Raw genomic sequence first — 15,101 nt, 5'->3', positions numbered from 1 at the left:
TTCAATTAAAAACTAAAAAATGCTAAAACTCTGTCTGAACAGCTGTCAGAAGACCCTTACAGTACTGACCAACCACTGTGTCATCCTCAGCCTATAGGCGTCACTGGATGCGGATATGGAGCAATACAAAACTGGAACTATCAAAATCTTACAGAAATGCTAATTTTTTTAAATGCCTGAAATAAAATGAAGTTTGATAATTACCATTACTTAAAAAATAATTTATGACACAGAAACACTAAGGAAACAGCCAAATAAATAATGATTGACGTTTTGAGAGGTAATATTTCCAGACACAAATTCCCTGTTTCATTTGTGACCCACCAGATTTGCATTTGTGAGAGACTGAATGCATCGTTCTATGAAAAGAGTAAATAAAACATACACAGACAGAGAGTTTTCTGTGATGTTAATTACAGTTTTATTTCTTTAATCAATAACATTTATTCCTCTTGTACACATTTATGTCCAATCTCATAAAATTTTTCAGAAAATCACATTCACACAGGAGTTTTATCCTATAGCTATTACTGTGCACACTCTTGGCAATAATGAATTATTCTATATCTGAATACATTTGTATCACAGCAAATATATTTACTATGGTATGTACTACTTATAGACAAAATTAATGGTTTGTCACTGATGAAGACTATTAATTCTGCTTTATGACAACTCTCAGAGTATAGATCATTTAAACGAATAAGAGAAAAATGAAAAGTTTGCTTTTGATTTGACATAAAGAATGTACTCAATATTATTAATTTGACTAGAAAAAATCTGTGAAGAGTTGGGTATAACACTTTCTAAATATAATGCAAAAACAGAAGTGAAGGAAGTTGTATAATAATAGAAGTTACTGAGAACCTAATACAGGCACACAAGGCACACATAAGCTGTTCACCCCTATGATCCTATGATTATAATATCCTTCACTGGTAACAAAATTAATGTGATGCTTTCAAAGTGTCCATTGATACATACTCTATAAAATACAGTACAGAAAACCAGTTTCTATTATTCATCTTCACTCAAAAATGACAAAGGAAGGGCTATCAAAGCATGTAGAACTTTGCCAGAACAGACCAACTAGCATCAATTAACTATGATACAAATGTATTTCTCAACTGAAAGGTGACCATAAATTAAGAAAGCTAATTACATTTCCATTTTTGAATTTTAAACGAGTACAACATTAAAAATTAACTTAATGAGAAAACTTTTGCATTAAAATATAACAGTGACATATGGAAGCAGCTCATAAAACTCATAAATAAGTGACAATTTACAACATTACACACATACAAACATTACAAACATTAAAAATACAATCTTTTGTGAATTGTCTTGTCAGAATAGACAAATAAAATATTTACAATTCTAACATTATGTGCAAATGTATCAGTGTTTAGCCTTTTTCAGCACTGTACATTATGTGTTTCATTTGATGTATTGACCATATATTATTCTATTTTATGAAAATAATTTCAACATATGGAACTTTAATAATGATAATTACTGTTTTATGCTCCACTCAAATAACTCTTACAAAATAAAGTTTACTATGAGAAGGCACAGTGCATAGATTGTCATTTTTATTTAAGCTGCAGGTAATTTCAATGACATTTTTATGAGGTAACATAAAATAATTTAAATTTCAAAGCTGCCTTTTGTGCACTTAACTGTTATGCAGTCTTTTCTGCCACAAAAATTTCTGCATGATGTCAGTTTTATGAGAAAAGTACATGGCAATATCTATCACAAAGTAACATGTGTGAAATAAAAAAAAGACTATAGGGGATACTGTCAAATTACCAAATCACATTGACTAAATGCACATACATCTCAAAATATAACTTTCATTTATTCTTCATCTTTAAGATAAATACTAGGATGGTCCATTAACTAGATGATATAAGGAGCTGCATGTGAAGGAAGCAATAACAATATTTTACTGGACTCATCATGGAAAATAAGTGGTACACATAATAAGCCTATCACAAAACTGTGTTAGCTTAGTGAAAAAGGCAAAAGTGAAAAATTGTTCACTGAGGGAAATAGAAATTCATCAAGTACTTTCTTCCAGAGAGGTCACACTGGTATCACATTATGAAGGCATGTAATAAATAACAGGAGAAAAATAAAGACAGCAGTAGTAAAATAAATTAAAGCCTTAGAAAATATTTTCCTTGTTTCTCATTATTTTGCTGTCTTTAAGATACCAAGGAACAATAATAACAACACTTATTGTACCACTAGATGAAACATTGCTTTCTTTTATTATTACAATCATGCAGCTCAGCTGTACAAACAGAAAAAGGAACTGAGTTCAGTTACCCTTCGGTCAGTTGAATAACTGGGGAAAAATTTGATCACTATTTTCAGTGAAAAACCTCTTGACAAAATGACTGACCTATATAAAAGACTTAAAATATAGAGTGTTTTACACATATTTATAGATATGTACAAAGCAATTTGTAAGTAAAATATAACTGGCTTCATAAAGTAGGCCAAATCACATTTTATGATTGACTATAATATATATTTATACAAGCATAACTCTATAAACATGTACGTGCCCTAGGAGTGTGCCGATTCATTTCTCCAGAGGCATCAAATACTTTGGTTTATGCATGATATTAACAATGTTTTAAAAACAAGATACTATCTGTAGAGTGCAATTTCTTTCTAAAATGATGACCAATATTTGAATCTGAAAGAATACTGGCACTGATTTCCCAGAAACTGTTTCTAAGTATGTTAAACTGCAGGACTTAAAAGACCAATAACACATTCATCATATAAGGCTAACCTGCATTCCTTATTCAGAGAGCAATTGTGAACAAGGACAAATCTAACAATATTTATAAAATAAAAGCTGCATTCTTTCTTGTAAATGCAATTTTAAAAGTGTCATATGATGCACATGCAGCTTTACTGGGAAATATATGTTTCTGACTGAAAATTTTAAGATCATTTCAAGCACGAAAGGGAATTTATATGCTACTTCTTAAGTCCTAAGTTTCAGATCAAAAGAATCCTGAGTGACTGGCACAGTCCTGCAAAGCAGTAAAGCTGTCACTGGTTGCTTCAAAGCGAAGATGAACTGCTTGGTTGTTATTGATAAGAAGCTCATCAGCTATTACTCAACCGCACTCAATCACACATGTCAGGTCGAGGTAACAAGAGAAGCTTCCGTGTTACCTGAAACAATAATCATTGGATTACCACAGCTTCCAGAAAATTAAAGAGCATATTTTTTTATTATTATAGATTGGCTTCACTTATACATAACAGGAGGTTACAGACTGTCTGAAAAGCCTGTCTGCTGCAGGATAGGTTGTACTGAGAAATAATTTTTAAGAAAAAAATTCAATATGTTGAGCTGTTTCTGGGGTAATTAATGTTTAAGTTACCCAATCAGGGCATTGCTTCCTCAAATTCAAGTGTCCCACGAGATACAATTAGTATTAGTTGTTATCGCAGTGTAGATGATAGCACACAAGACTGTTTGGCTTGGGCTCAATCTTTACTACCGCCCCATGTCCAATTTTTGTATCGCTCTGTTGTTCGGTTTTTGGAAACATGTTTGGTGACACCGTCTCTGGCAGGCCACTTGAATTTGCCTGCACAGTCACATGTGTGGCTAACTTTAAATGCTAATGAACTCAGAAACAGTGAAATGTATTGAGTTTTTTCATAACAGTTATTTCTCAGCGAAACCTACCCTACAACATTCCTTACAAGCTTTTCAAATTGTTTCTGACCCACCTGTATAAACTGTATTATTTTATGTTTCAGCAGATATTTGTAATTTAGTTTTCACAATATATAGCTAGAATCAGCTGATACAAATACTGCCCAGTGTCAATGGAAAGGGTTGGTTTGTTTCCACTTACAAACAAAATAACTTCTGACGTGAAATTTTAGATGTGCATTTGATAAAGCAGTCCAAAATTAGTCTAGTGCTATAATTACAAAATTAGTCTAGTGAGATAAATATTAACAGGGACAGCAAAACACAAAGAATGACCATTGCTACACAGCACCTCGCATACCACTCTGGCCTGTGCCGACTGTTACTGTCATATAGCACCACCATTCAGTCACTGCTGGAGTATTGTTTATAATTTGTGTTTTACTGTCTCTGGTAATACAGTTCAATAAAACAGATATGTATCATACTAGACTAATTTGGGACCTCTCTATCAAATGCGCCTGTAAAATTCCAATTTAAAAATAGTTTTGTTTGTAAAGGTGTAAAGGAAAATAAACCAGTGTTTCCCATTGTCACTGGATGTCACTTGACAGCCGTGATGAGCAGTATTTGTTTGGGCTGATCGTAACTACACACTGCAAAAGATAAACTGAAAATATCTGCCAAAACACCAGAGAAAATGTTTGTGACAAGTCTTAAGAGGGACACTATATATATTGCCCCACAACTTTAATGTGTGATGTTCTGTGATATGAGTGGCCCTGTGATCCCACAAAATGACATCAACTACTTGAATAACATGTACAGGGAATACTTTCAATTATTTATTGCACAAGAACCAAACATTGTACAGATATCATACATATGTCATTTTGAAAAGAAATCCTGAAAGTTTTTTTTCACGTATACTGCCACAGCTAAGTTTGGTAATTTGCCGATAGTCAGCGCTAGTCACAAACATGGCTAGTTCAGGTGCGGAGCGAGCTTTCTGTGTGTTGGAGTTCGAGAAAAACAAGTGTGCTACAGCTGTTCAATGGATGTTTAGAACCAAGTATGGTAAGAAGCACCAACAAGGGAGGTCATTTACCACTGGCACAACAAATTCGTTACGACGGGTTGCTGGTGCCCAGCAAAGAGAAGTGGGCATCCCAGTGTCAGTGAAGTGAATGTGGAGCACATACGAGAGATGTTCATAAGGAGTCCAAAGAAATCGGTGTGTCGTGCATCCTGTGAACTCGAAATGGCTCCAATGACAGTGTAGAAGGTTCTGTGACAGAAACTGTCTATGAAACCTTTCAGATGGGAGCTAGTGCAAAAGCTCAATGATGATGACAAAGATAAGTGTTTTGAGTTTTGTTCGCAGTTGCAACAACTGAATGACAATGGGAATGGCATTGCTGATTGCTTAAGTTTTAGCGACGAAGCCACTTTTCACACTAATGGGAAAGTGAACATGAATAATTGTCGAATCTTGGGTACAAAGCATCCACACAAATGCATTGAATTTGAGTGTGATTCCCCAAAGGTGCATGTTTTTTGTGCCTCATCACGTCGAAAAATGTACGAACCAGTCTTCGTCGCCAAGAGCACTGTCACTGGATATTCCTACTTCGACGTGTTGCAGCAACAGCTGATGCCGGAAATGCAATCGGACTCTCCATTCATCTTTCAGCAAGATGGGGGTCCACTCCATTTTCATTGCGAAATTCATGGGTACCTGAACATGGAGCTGCCACATCAATGGATCGACCGTGCTACAGAAGGGGGCAGTTGTTTCATGAAATGTCCCCCCCAAGCACCAGATGTCACTCTGTGACTTTTTTCTGTGGGGACACATTAAAGATCTGGTGTATATAAAGCCTCTACCACATGATGTAGCAGAGATCCGGGACAGAATACGGGAAGCAACTGTCACAGTCGAGGATGCCATGCTGGGACAGGTACAGCAAGAATTCGATTACCATATTGACGTCTGCTGGGTCACCCATGGCTTGCACATCGAATGTATGTTAAAAAAAAAAAAGCTTTCAGAGTTTTTCTTCAAAATGCAAGCAATATGAATTACATCTGTACAATGTTAAGTTCTTGTGCAATAAATAATTGACAGTGTTCCCAGACATTATGTACACGCTGTATAAAAGAGAAGGGGAAAAAGAGAAGACAGCTACGTGGTTCAGGAGGAGGCAGGGATGGAAGGAGGAACGAAATGATGAAATGAGTAATGTATGCCTTAAAGTAAGTCAATTGCAAAGACATGAAAATAGGGAAAGTTTAGCCAAGAAGAAATAAAAATGTGTGACTGCAGGACAGGGTGGAAAACCATGCTACTAAAAGCTGAAAGATGGAATGAAGAAAGTAACATTGTTACAAAGTATGAAAGGGAAACAAAGTAATAACACTGCTTCGAAACCAACAAAACACATGCAACTGTCAAACATTTAAAGGCAGTTGACCTGCAATAACAGTGAATACCCAGAAAGAATAAAGATGGATTTACAGTGTCCACCACACCAGCTTCATGTTACTTAACACAAAGATTGTCCTAAATAATTAAATTTTCTTTTTAACTGATTCTTTTCTGATCACTATTTGACATGGATATATGAATAGTTAATGCCTTATAATCTGAAAGATATGGTTTTTTTAGGTTATTTTGTAATAAGAAAAGCACATATGTGTTGTGAACAAGGAAATATGGCTGTATGATCTGTCTTGTTAATTACTACTCTTCTCCTCATTTGTAAAGCTTTCTGGGGCAAGTTAAAAGAGTATGATTTGATTTTTTCCAATTTTTGTGCAAGACTTCACTTATTCTTCCAGTTCCCTGCAGTTTGTGGAGTTCACTAAAGGAAACTCTCGGATATACCCATCATGAATTTATTTTGTCCCTAAGCTGCAGTTGTTACCACTGCTAGTTTCTTAATCCTGGGACAAAATGCTTACTTGTGTCATGAGAGGTGGCTCATTCTAACATAGTATGCACTTTCAGTACTGGCCAATATCACCTGACAGTGATGTTAAAATGGCATTACATACTGGAGAAAACTAGCCATTCTCTGATTGGACATGCTATTTCATGAAGTGACATGCAATGTGAAATGATAAAGAAAAAGATAACTCTGCTCCTGATGTTTCCATGGGGCAGTAATCTCCAGAATGCAAAAATATAGTAATTTTTTCCCACCTATATTTAGCTCCAAACACAGTAACCAGATGTTTCTGTTCTAATATTATGACTATGAAAAATTCCAACATGGAAACAACAAACAAAAATGAGGCAAGGCAACCACTCATCTACAGCTGATTTTTGATTTGTACCTAGACCAATGAAAAATGTGAATCAAACTGAACTCAAAGCTTGATCTTTCCCTTTTGTAGCATTTTCTATTATCAGCTTACAAGACAAAATAAATACTTGTACTTGCAATAATTCTGATGGGATTTCATACATTCTTATATATTCTCAGTATTTTATTTTTTATATATTTTTAGTATTATATTTTATTGTTATTTTTTTATCAGATCACTGTGGAATAGGTCATACGTCTTGCTCTTCTAGAAAATTATGAGTAACTGTGCTTCTGTTTTTAATTATCTCACATGAACATTCCAGCTGTATATGTAACTAGTTTTACATGCAAGCAAAACTTAACATAATTCTTTCAGCTTGGTGAATGCAACATCTGTTTTACTCATAAATTTGTGTTTCTGCTTCCTTGCACTTCTTGGGAATTATATCTTCACCAATGATGCTTCAGGCTTTTACAAAAGGTTCTTCATCAGTTTTCTTCTAAAACTGCCCAAGTTGACTGCTGGTAATGTGATTGGAAAGTGGAAAGGTGAAGGAATATCCATAAATAAACCCAGACCTGGTGTATTGTGGACAGGGACTGTTGAGCATTGCAGAAGGTGTACATATCTGTGAGCTTTAAGATGACCTTTGCTCTTCAATTCATTCATTGTACATCCTTCTGCCTCATTTTGCCTTCAGTTCAAATAAAATCAGGTGCAGTATATGACATAATAACATTTCATATTCCAATGTTTTCATTGTTAATTAAAGATCTTTGGAAATACTAAATCACTATACTACAATCTGTATGAGAGGAATTAAGAATATAGCCTTGTCAGTCAAGAAAGAACTTTAATAATAAAGGCTTTGTATTTGTCAAAATTAATGGATACAATACACAACTTTGCAACTCTACCATGCTATTAATAAGAAAATGATTATAAAAACTATGCTGTCATAACCAAACATTTCAAACTAACACTCTTAATGGTCAACTAAAACCAAAACACACACTAACTCACCCTGGAAGCTTCCCATCAAGAGGTGTGCTTAAATATAAAGAAAAGCAAATTACCAAGTAATCTGAATACACAGATTCAAAATTTCTAAGCACAAAGATGCTGTCAACATGCTACACAAAAATAGTTGTACAGGGAACAGAATTTACTGTACACTAAGTCCCCTAATTATTTATTATTAATAAATTGGCATATTATACAACAGCAATAGTAGACACAACACTTTACTGTTAAATATTATAATACAATATTGTCACAAAAGTTTTCAGATTATACTTATGATACTGTATCTTCTCTTATATCTACAGACACATGATAAAGACTTGTTCCAGCATCTGGTAAAGTGCACTGTGTAGGTAGAGTATAGACTGTATGAACGTACGGAATGTTAAAAAATGTGATGTGAAAAAGGTGACAGAATAGATATGCATACTAAATTGGGCCATATATCACCTATTGGTTCAAACCTAGCACATCAGAAACATAATGTGCCTATACATGTATCACTGTGTACACTATCAGATCAAAAATAACCGGACACTCCTATGTACTGCAGAGCTGACCACAAGACGACATGTGTAGCAGACCTGCTATTATAAAATGTGGTGCGGAATACTGTATCATCAGTAGAAAATCGATAACAGCAAAATGGGCCAATCAGGAGATCTCTGTTACTTCGAATGTGGACTAGTCACTGCATGTGCTCTGAGTAACAACCCTTCTAAAGCTGTCCAAGTCAACTGTAGATGATGTGACTTTAAAGTGGAGATGTGAAGGAACAACCGCAACAAAACCAAGACCAGGCAGCCTTCATGTACTGAGGACAGGGACTGTTGAGCACTGCACAGGATGATTGTAAAAAATTATGATATCAAAGGAAGGAATCACTCTTGAGCCTAAAGAGCTACCAGTAGTTGAGCTACTACGAAGGAAGTAAAAAGAATGCAGTACAGTGGCCAAGCAGCTCCTCAAAATACACACATTTTTGTTCTAGGTGCTAAGTGACATCTGAGGCAGTGTTAAGAGTGACATGAGTGGACAGTGGATGACTGGAAGCAACTGAGAGAAAAGAGAAAAGATTTAATGAGCAGACCTGTAAATTATGATTTAAAAAGAAAGAAAAAAGGTAGTCCACAAGCCCAAAAATAAGTTTAATAACATTGATTAAAATAAGGCACCCATTTTTACACAAAACATTTTCAGAGCAATAAAAATTCTTTCACATATTTATTTCATATAGTGTGAAGAACAGTAATACTTACTTCAAAGCTAACTACAAGAAAAAAGTGCTTAGACTCAGGACAGTCAACAGAGCCATTAACCTTGGCCTAGTTTCACTTCCATTATTTCCATTTTCTGGTATCTTTTGTGGTTCAGGTTCTGTGAAAAAAACAGGAAGTAACATTTCACGTCAGTAGAAGGTCATGTACATTTCTTCAGTTGATGCACTTACATATTCACAAATTTTTTCTCTTAAAGAAGTAACCATTACAAACAAGTTATGAGGGGAAAAAATCTAGGTAAATTTCTGATATTAAATAATTGTCTATAGTGTGGAATACCAACAACTTTGCTACCAAGTAACCTTATGTATGAATTAAACGATATTTTATGGTAAGATTTATAATAGGAGTGGTCAACTGAGTCATTACACATTATACACAGGTGCTATTTTGCAAAATGCCCTGCTTTTCTAGTAGATAACATTTGTAGTCACCCTTGTTTCAAAGTTCTCACAATAAACCAAGAGCATACCTGGAGCTGTGTAGGTAAGAGCAGCTGCCCTGACTGTTGGAAAAAGAAAAGGAATTTGCAAACTGAGCTGCATGCTGGCCTGCCACACATGCAGACACATTACTTCTGTATCAGCCTGCCTGACAGCAAAATAATAAGTGCAGTTTTCACACAAATTATACTCTCTCAATTAGAGTGTTTGTTACAAAGTAGTAGCCTCAGTATGTTAGCCAAATGAACACAAGTTTTCAATAGCTTTGAGTTTTCTTTTGTGGTAAATTATATTTCATTTTCTCAATACTTCCAATTCCCAAGAAACTAATATGAGTTGCTGCCTCTCCAGCAGAGCTCATGAGTGTGCTCTTGCAATCCACGAACCATATGCACACAAGTAAGCCTAAACCCACACCTTTTTTTGCACTTGTCATTACCATTTTGATTTATTTGCATCTCAGTTGTGCTACTTACTTTGGCATGGTTCTCATTGTGTATTTGTCTTTCCTTGTATGTATTCAAGTTCTCTTCTTCCTTCTGGACACATGAAACAGTTCTTTTATAAGACTCTCCCTTTGCCATTTTCCTATCGTTCTCCAAATGAATCTTCCTTGTGCCCAAAATTACATACTAAATCCAAGTATTCCCATCCTGTTATGCAGTAGCTTACCATAGCACTAAGTCCCTCACACATTCATAAACAACACACTTTTGTCCAGTCTAATACTGGTAACATATCTTCTAAATCACTTCAAGGTTTTCATAATACACTGAATTATCTGTCTCTCTACATAAAGAATCATTACATGCACTGAAAATTATTTTATCTGTGTACTCACCAACCTTAAGTGTTAAAAATATTTATCCTAAATAGTAACAGCCCTAGTTCACTTTCTCATGTTATCTCTCTTTACCTCTGTTTCTCTTTCAGTATATGAATATCTCTCTCCTTGCTTACATATTACGGTTGACTTGATCATAACTATTTTCTTTGATTCTGATATGCCCCCAATAATTTTAGCACAGCTGAGTTCAGCGATAAACTTTTAACACAATGACACATTAAAAATCTGCACATGATTACTTCAAATATTTTGCATATGGTACAAGTGCATCTGAATGGCTTGATGTTTCTTTGACTGTTCACCATGCTCAGTTCCTTCCTCATGGATACTACTCAATAGTCTTTCACACATTAGAACCACACAACTGTCCTAATACTATAAGAACTAAAAAATGAAACAAAGTACTCGTTTCACTACTTAACTTTCTAAAACACAATGTTTGCTTCTTCCAATGCTACTTATCTTTGTATCATGAACTCTTTGCTATATTTTTTGGACTTCCATTCTAAATTGTACTTTTCCTAATCCTTTGCAAGTTGGCAGTCTATATACACTACCATTTATGGAAATTGCAACACCAAGAAGGAAACACATGAATTCAATTTAATTATTCAGTATGCCGTGTGGCCACCATGCGCTGCAATTAGAGCTGCTATATGTTTGTATCCAAGCCCATAAATCCATGACACCAGTTACTGGAGGACCGCGATGCACCAGATGCTGACCAATCATATCCCAGACATTTTCGCTGGGCGACATGTCTGGTGAACATGCAGGCCAGGAAAACAATAGTACCCATCGCTCTTTGAAGAAGGCCTGTACATTCTCCACAATACGTGGCCAGGAATTGTCCTGTTGAAATGTGGCATTTGGAGATGCCTGAAGCAGGGTGAATACCTCAGGCTCCACAAGCTCAGTTAGGTACCAGTCGCTGTTCAAAGTGCCCACAATACGTACAAGGCAAGATCGGTTGTTGTAACCAATGACCATTACACCTGGTGTTTGTCCGCTATGCTGCACCACAATGCAGCCCTCGTGTTGTGCTCACCACATTATCGCTGGATGCATATGTGGCCATCACTGTAGGACACATTGAAGTGGGACTCATCCGAAAAGATTACATGTTGCCACTTAGCACCCCAGTGACTGTGTTCACGTGCCAATTGCAGTTGGAGGAGCTTGTCATTTTTGGACAATGGAAGCCGATGTAATGGCATGCATTCAACCAGTCCAACCTGCAGCAGATGGTGACGAACTGTTGATGCAGACTAGTTCACACCTGTTGCTGTGCTCCAGTGATGAGCCAACATTGTGGATGATGCTGTACGGTCCGTAATGGCCATGCGGACAAGATGACGGTCATCCCGTGCTGTGGTCATGTTCCATGGTCCAGTTCCCACTTGTCACTGTGTACTACCTTCCTCTCTTCACTGCTTCCACACACACATCGCTGTCATAGCAGCATGACCTGTGTGAGCCAAAATGTCATGGTATGACAACCCCATTTCCCGGAGACTGACAATTCTGCCCTGTTAGGCTCCCTTTGACATCAACAAGGCATACCAGCACTCACTGTATTGTTTCCACCTTGTGTGACAGCTCTGCACTGACCACACTAGGCACAACACTGACCCTATTGGACAAACACGAGATGGCTCTGCCTGGCCTACATGTACCTCATCTTGCTATAAAACGTATCACGTATTGCTTGCACACCTGTCGCCACTTCCACCAAATGTGGCACTATTTGGGTAATTCCTTCTCGGTGTTGCACCTTTCACAAATGGCAGTGTCTCAAGTTTTGCTGCCCCCCCCCCCCCCCAAATACATTACTAAGTGTTAATACACTCAGCCCACCCATTCTAATCACTCTGCCTCATTCTCCTACTTGGTTTCCTCCAGCTTCCCCTTTTTGCAGTTCCACACCTCATTCAGTGGAAACGAAACCATTATAGGATCACTTTGTTGTCTGAATGTTTGACCATCTGTGAGGACCTCTTTTCTCACGAAGTAACAAATTGAGCTTTACCTCAAGTACTGAGGTCTACGATCCCTAGGATGTAAATTATTTAAGCTTCAAATTCAATGCAATCAGAAAATATGGCCATGAACAGGGTGGTCCATTGATAGTGACTGGGCCAAATATCTCACAAAATAAACATCAAACAAAAAAACTACAAAGAACGAAACTCGTTTAGCTTGAAGGGGGAAACCAGATGGCACTATGGTTGGCCCGTTAGATGGCGCTGCCATAGGTCAAACGGATATCAACTGCATTTTTTTAAAATAGGAAGACCCATTTTTTATTACATATTCATCTAGTACATAAAGAAATATGAATGTTTTAGTTGGACCACTTTATTCGCTTTGTGACAGATGGCGCTGTGATAATCACAAATGTATAAGTACGTGGTATCACATTCTGCCAGTGCGGACGGTGTTTGCTTCGTGATACATTACCCGTGTTAAAATGTACCATTTACCAATTGCGGAAAAGGTTGATATCGTATTGATGTATGGCTATTGTGATCAAAATGTTCTCAGAAATGATAAGTTCACAAAGGTACATGTATGACATTGGAACAACCGAAATAAAATGTACCTATGTTCTGTATTTTAATTTAAAAAAACCTGTCTGTTATCAACTGTTCATCTAAAATTATGAGCCATATGTTTGTGACTATTACAGTGCCATCTATCATGAAGCGAAAAAAGTGGTCCAACTAAAACATTCATATTCCTTCACGTACTACACGAATTTGTAATAAAAAATGGGGGTTCCTATTTAAAAAAACGCAGTTGATTTCCGTTTGACCCATGGCAGCACCATTTAGTGGGCCAACCATAGCGCCATCTGGCTTCCCCCTTCACGCCAGACAAGTTTCGGTCTTGGTAAGCATTTGATGCTTATTTCGTGAGATATTTGGCCCGGTCACAATCAATGGACCATCCTGTTATCACAGGTTTTAATACTCACAAACTCACTCATCAAAACCTACACATGAACTATGTATACCCATGTTGGGCCTGGTGGCCCATGTTGCCTAAAAACTGAGAGATTGCTGGATTGAAACTCGGCCGGACCACTGATTTTTCAGTCTTCATTTTAAACCAGCCTTCACCTCCCAACAATGTGAGGAGTGGCCAGAAACATTGCATGGTTTGGAGTCCACATTCAACTGTAGGTCCCCTTTCCCCAGTTGGATAACTGGGGTAGGTTAGGGACATGCAAGTCACTGAAATGGTGTCCAATAGAAAGGCTTCCAAATTATTATTATCTATGTAGATAATAAGTTTGCATGAAACCCTCAGAGCACGAGTCCTACTCAAATGTTCTGCCCTGGCATGATCTTTTCTAACACACTTACATTCCCTTCCTACCCCACCACCACAACAATTACTTTTCTCCCCAACTAACAACCCAGCCAAGACTACTGCTCGCAGTTATGTCAGGAGACAACAATTTCTCTCTCTCTCTCTCTCTCACTGTGTGTGTGTGTGTGTGTGTGTGTTAGCCATAAAGAAAGACTTTTCTTTTCCAGATGCCTGTCCACTTTGGCAGTAACAGTGATAAATATTTAAGGGATATTTTAAACTGTAGGAGATGTACAAATAAAATAAACCAGACCATAGTTCCTAAAGGCAGGCTTTTTAAGTTATATACTATATAAAATCCAGAACAATTTCAATATTTTAATGCTTTATATTCATAGACAATTCAATTAGATGGAGAACTGTCCTGCTGAACTGACACCATTGCCTCAGTGAATAGCATCACTTAGTGTGGAACGTGACAATGAATTTATCAGAGTTTTACTGCAAAGAAATGCAAGACATGAGGTCTCAGCACTTGTCCAGTTTTTTCTCTTCATGTTCCTCCTGATAGTCCCATAACCTGCATGCATCAAAATGTTCTGCCCTGGCATAATCTTTTCTAATACACTTACACCCCATTCCTAACCCACCACGACAATTTTCCATCTACACAACTGATGCATGAAGTACTACATCTTTGATACTGCGTAGGTAGCTGAATTTTTGCAGCCAGCCCAGCATATTGAGGATATACTGGGAGTGGCTCCATCTGAACAAAAATAGAGTTGACAATATAAATCCTCATAGTCAACAAATCATGGATGGCCGAGGCCATAAATGGATGCAAATCAATTCTAAGAGTCAACAAATAAGCGTTAAAGCAGTACCCACTTTTCGTACTATTCAGAACCACCTCCTTGGTAGGGGTTACAGAAGCCAGCAGTATTACTGCTAACTCCACAGCATGTGCTAAGAGTTTGGGTAAATGTCCATTGGCTTGCTGAGTTATGGTAAATGGTGGTAAGAGAGCATCAAAAAGCAAATGAATTCCTTGCTTGAAGGACAGTACTGATCCTGGTCTGGTATGAAATTCAACTGTCATCCCTCACAGTGATGTTAATATACTGAATGTCACATTGACGCATCTGGTACACAAGGTGGTACAAGGGCATCAAAAAGCAAAT

General features: G+C 37.0%; 1 protein-coding gene across 1 annotated transcript in view; it reads right to left on the bottom strand.

Annotated features, from left to right (window-relative positions):
* Positions 1-393: 393 nt before the first annotated feature.
* LOC126158442 (protein amalgam-like) overlaps positions 394-15,101 on the bottom strand; it is an 81,488-nt gene continuing 66,780 nt past the window's right edge. The window contains exons 10-12 of the mRNA XM_049916443.1: positions 9,292-9,409; positions 8,033-8,059; positions 394-3,204 (exon numbers count right to left, since the gene is read on the bottom strand). Coding sequence (XP_049772400.1) covers positions 9,303-9,409 — 107 coding nt within the window. The 3' untranslated portion in view covers positions 394-3,204; positions 8,033-8,059; positions 9,292-9,302. The remainder of the gene's footprint in view (positions 3,205-8,032; positions 8,060-9,291; positions 9,410-15,101) is intronic.

The sequence above is a fragment of the Schistocerca cancellata genome, chromosome 2 (genome assembly GCF_023864275.1).
Source record: "Schistocerca cancellata isolate TAMUIC-IGC-003103 chromosome 2, iqSchCanc2.1, whole genome shotgun sequence".
Lineage (NCBI taxonomy): Eukaryota > Metazoa > Arthropoda > Insecta > Orthoptera > Acrididae > Schistocerca > Schistocerca cancellata.
This window is presented reverse-complemented; position numbering and strand designations above follow the sequence as displayed.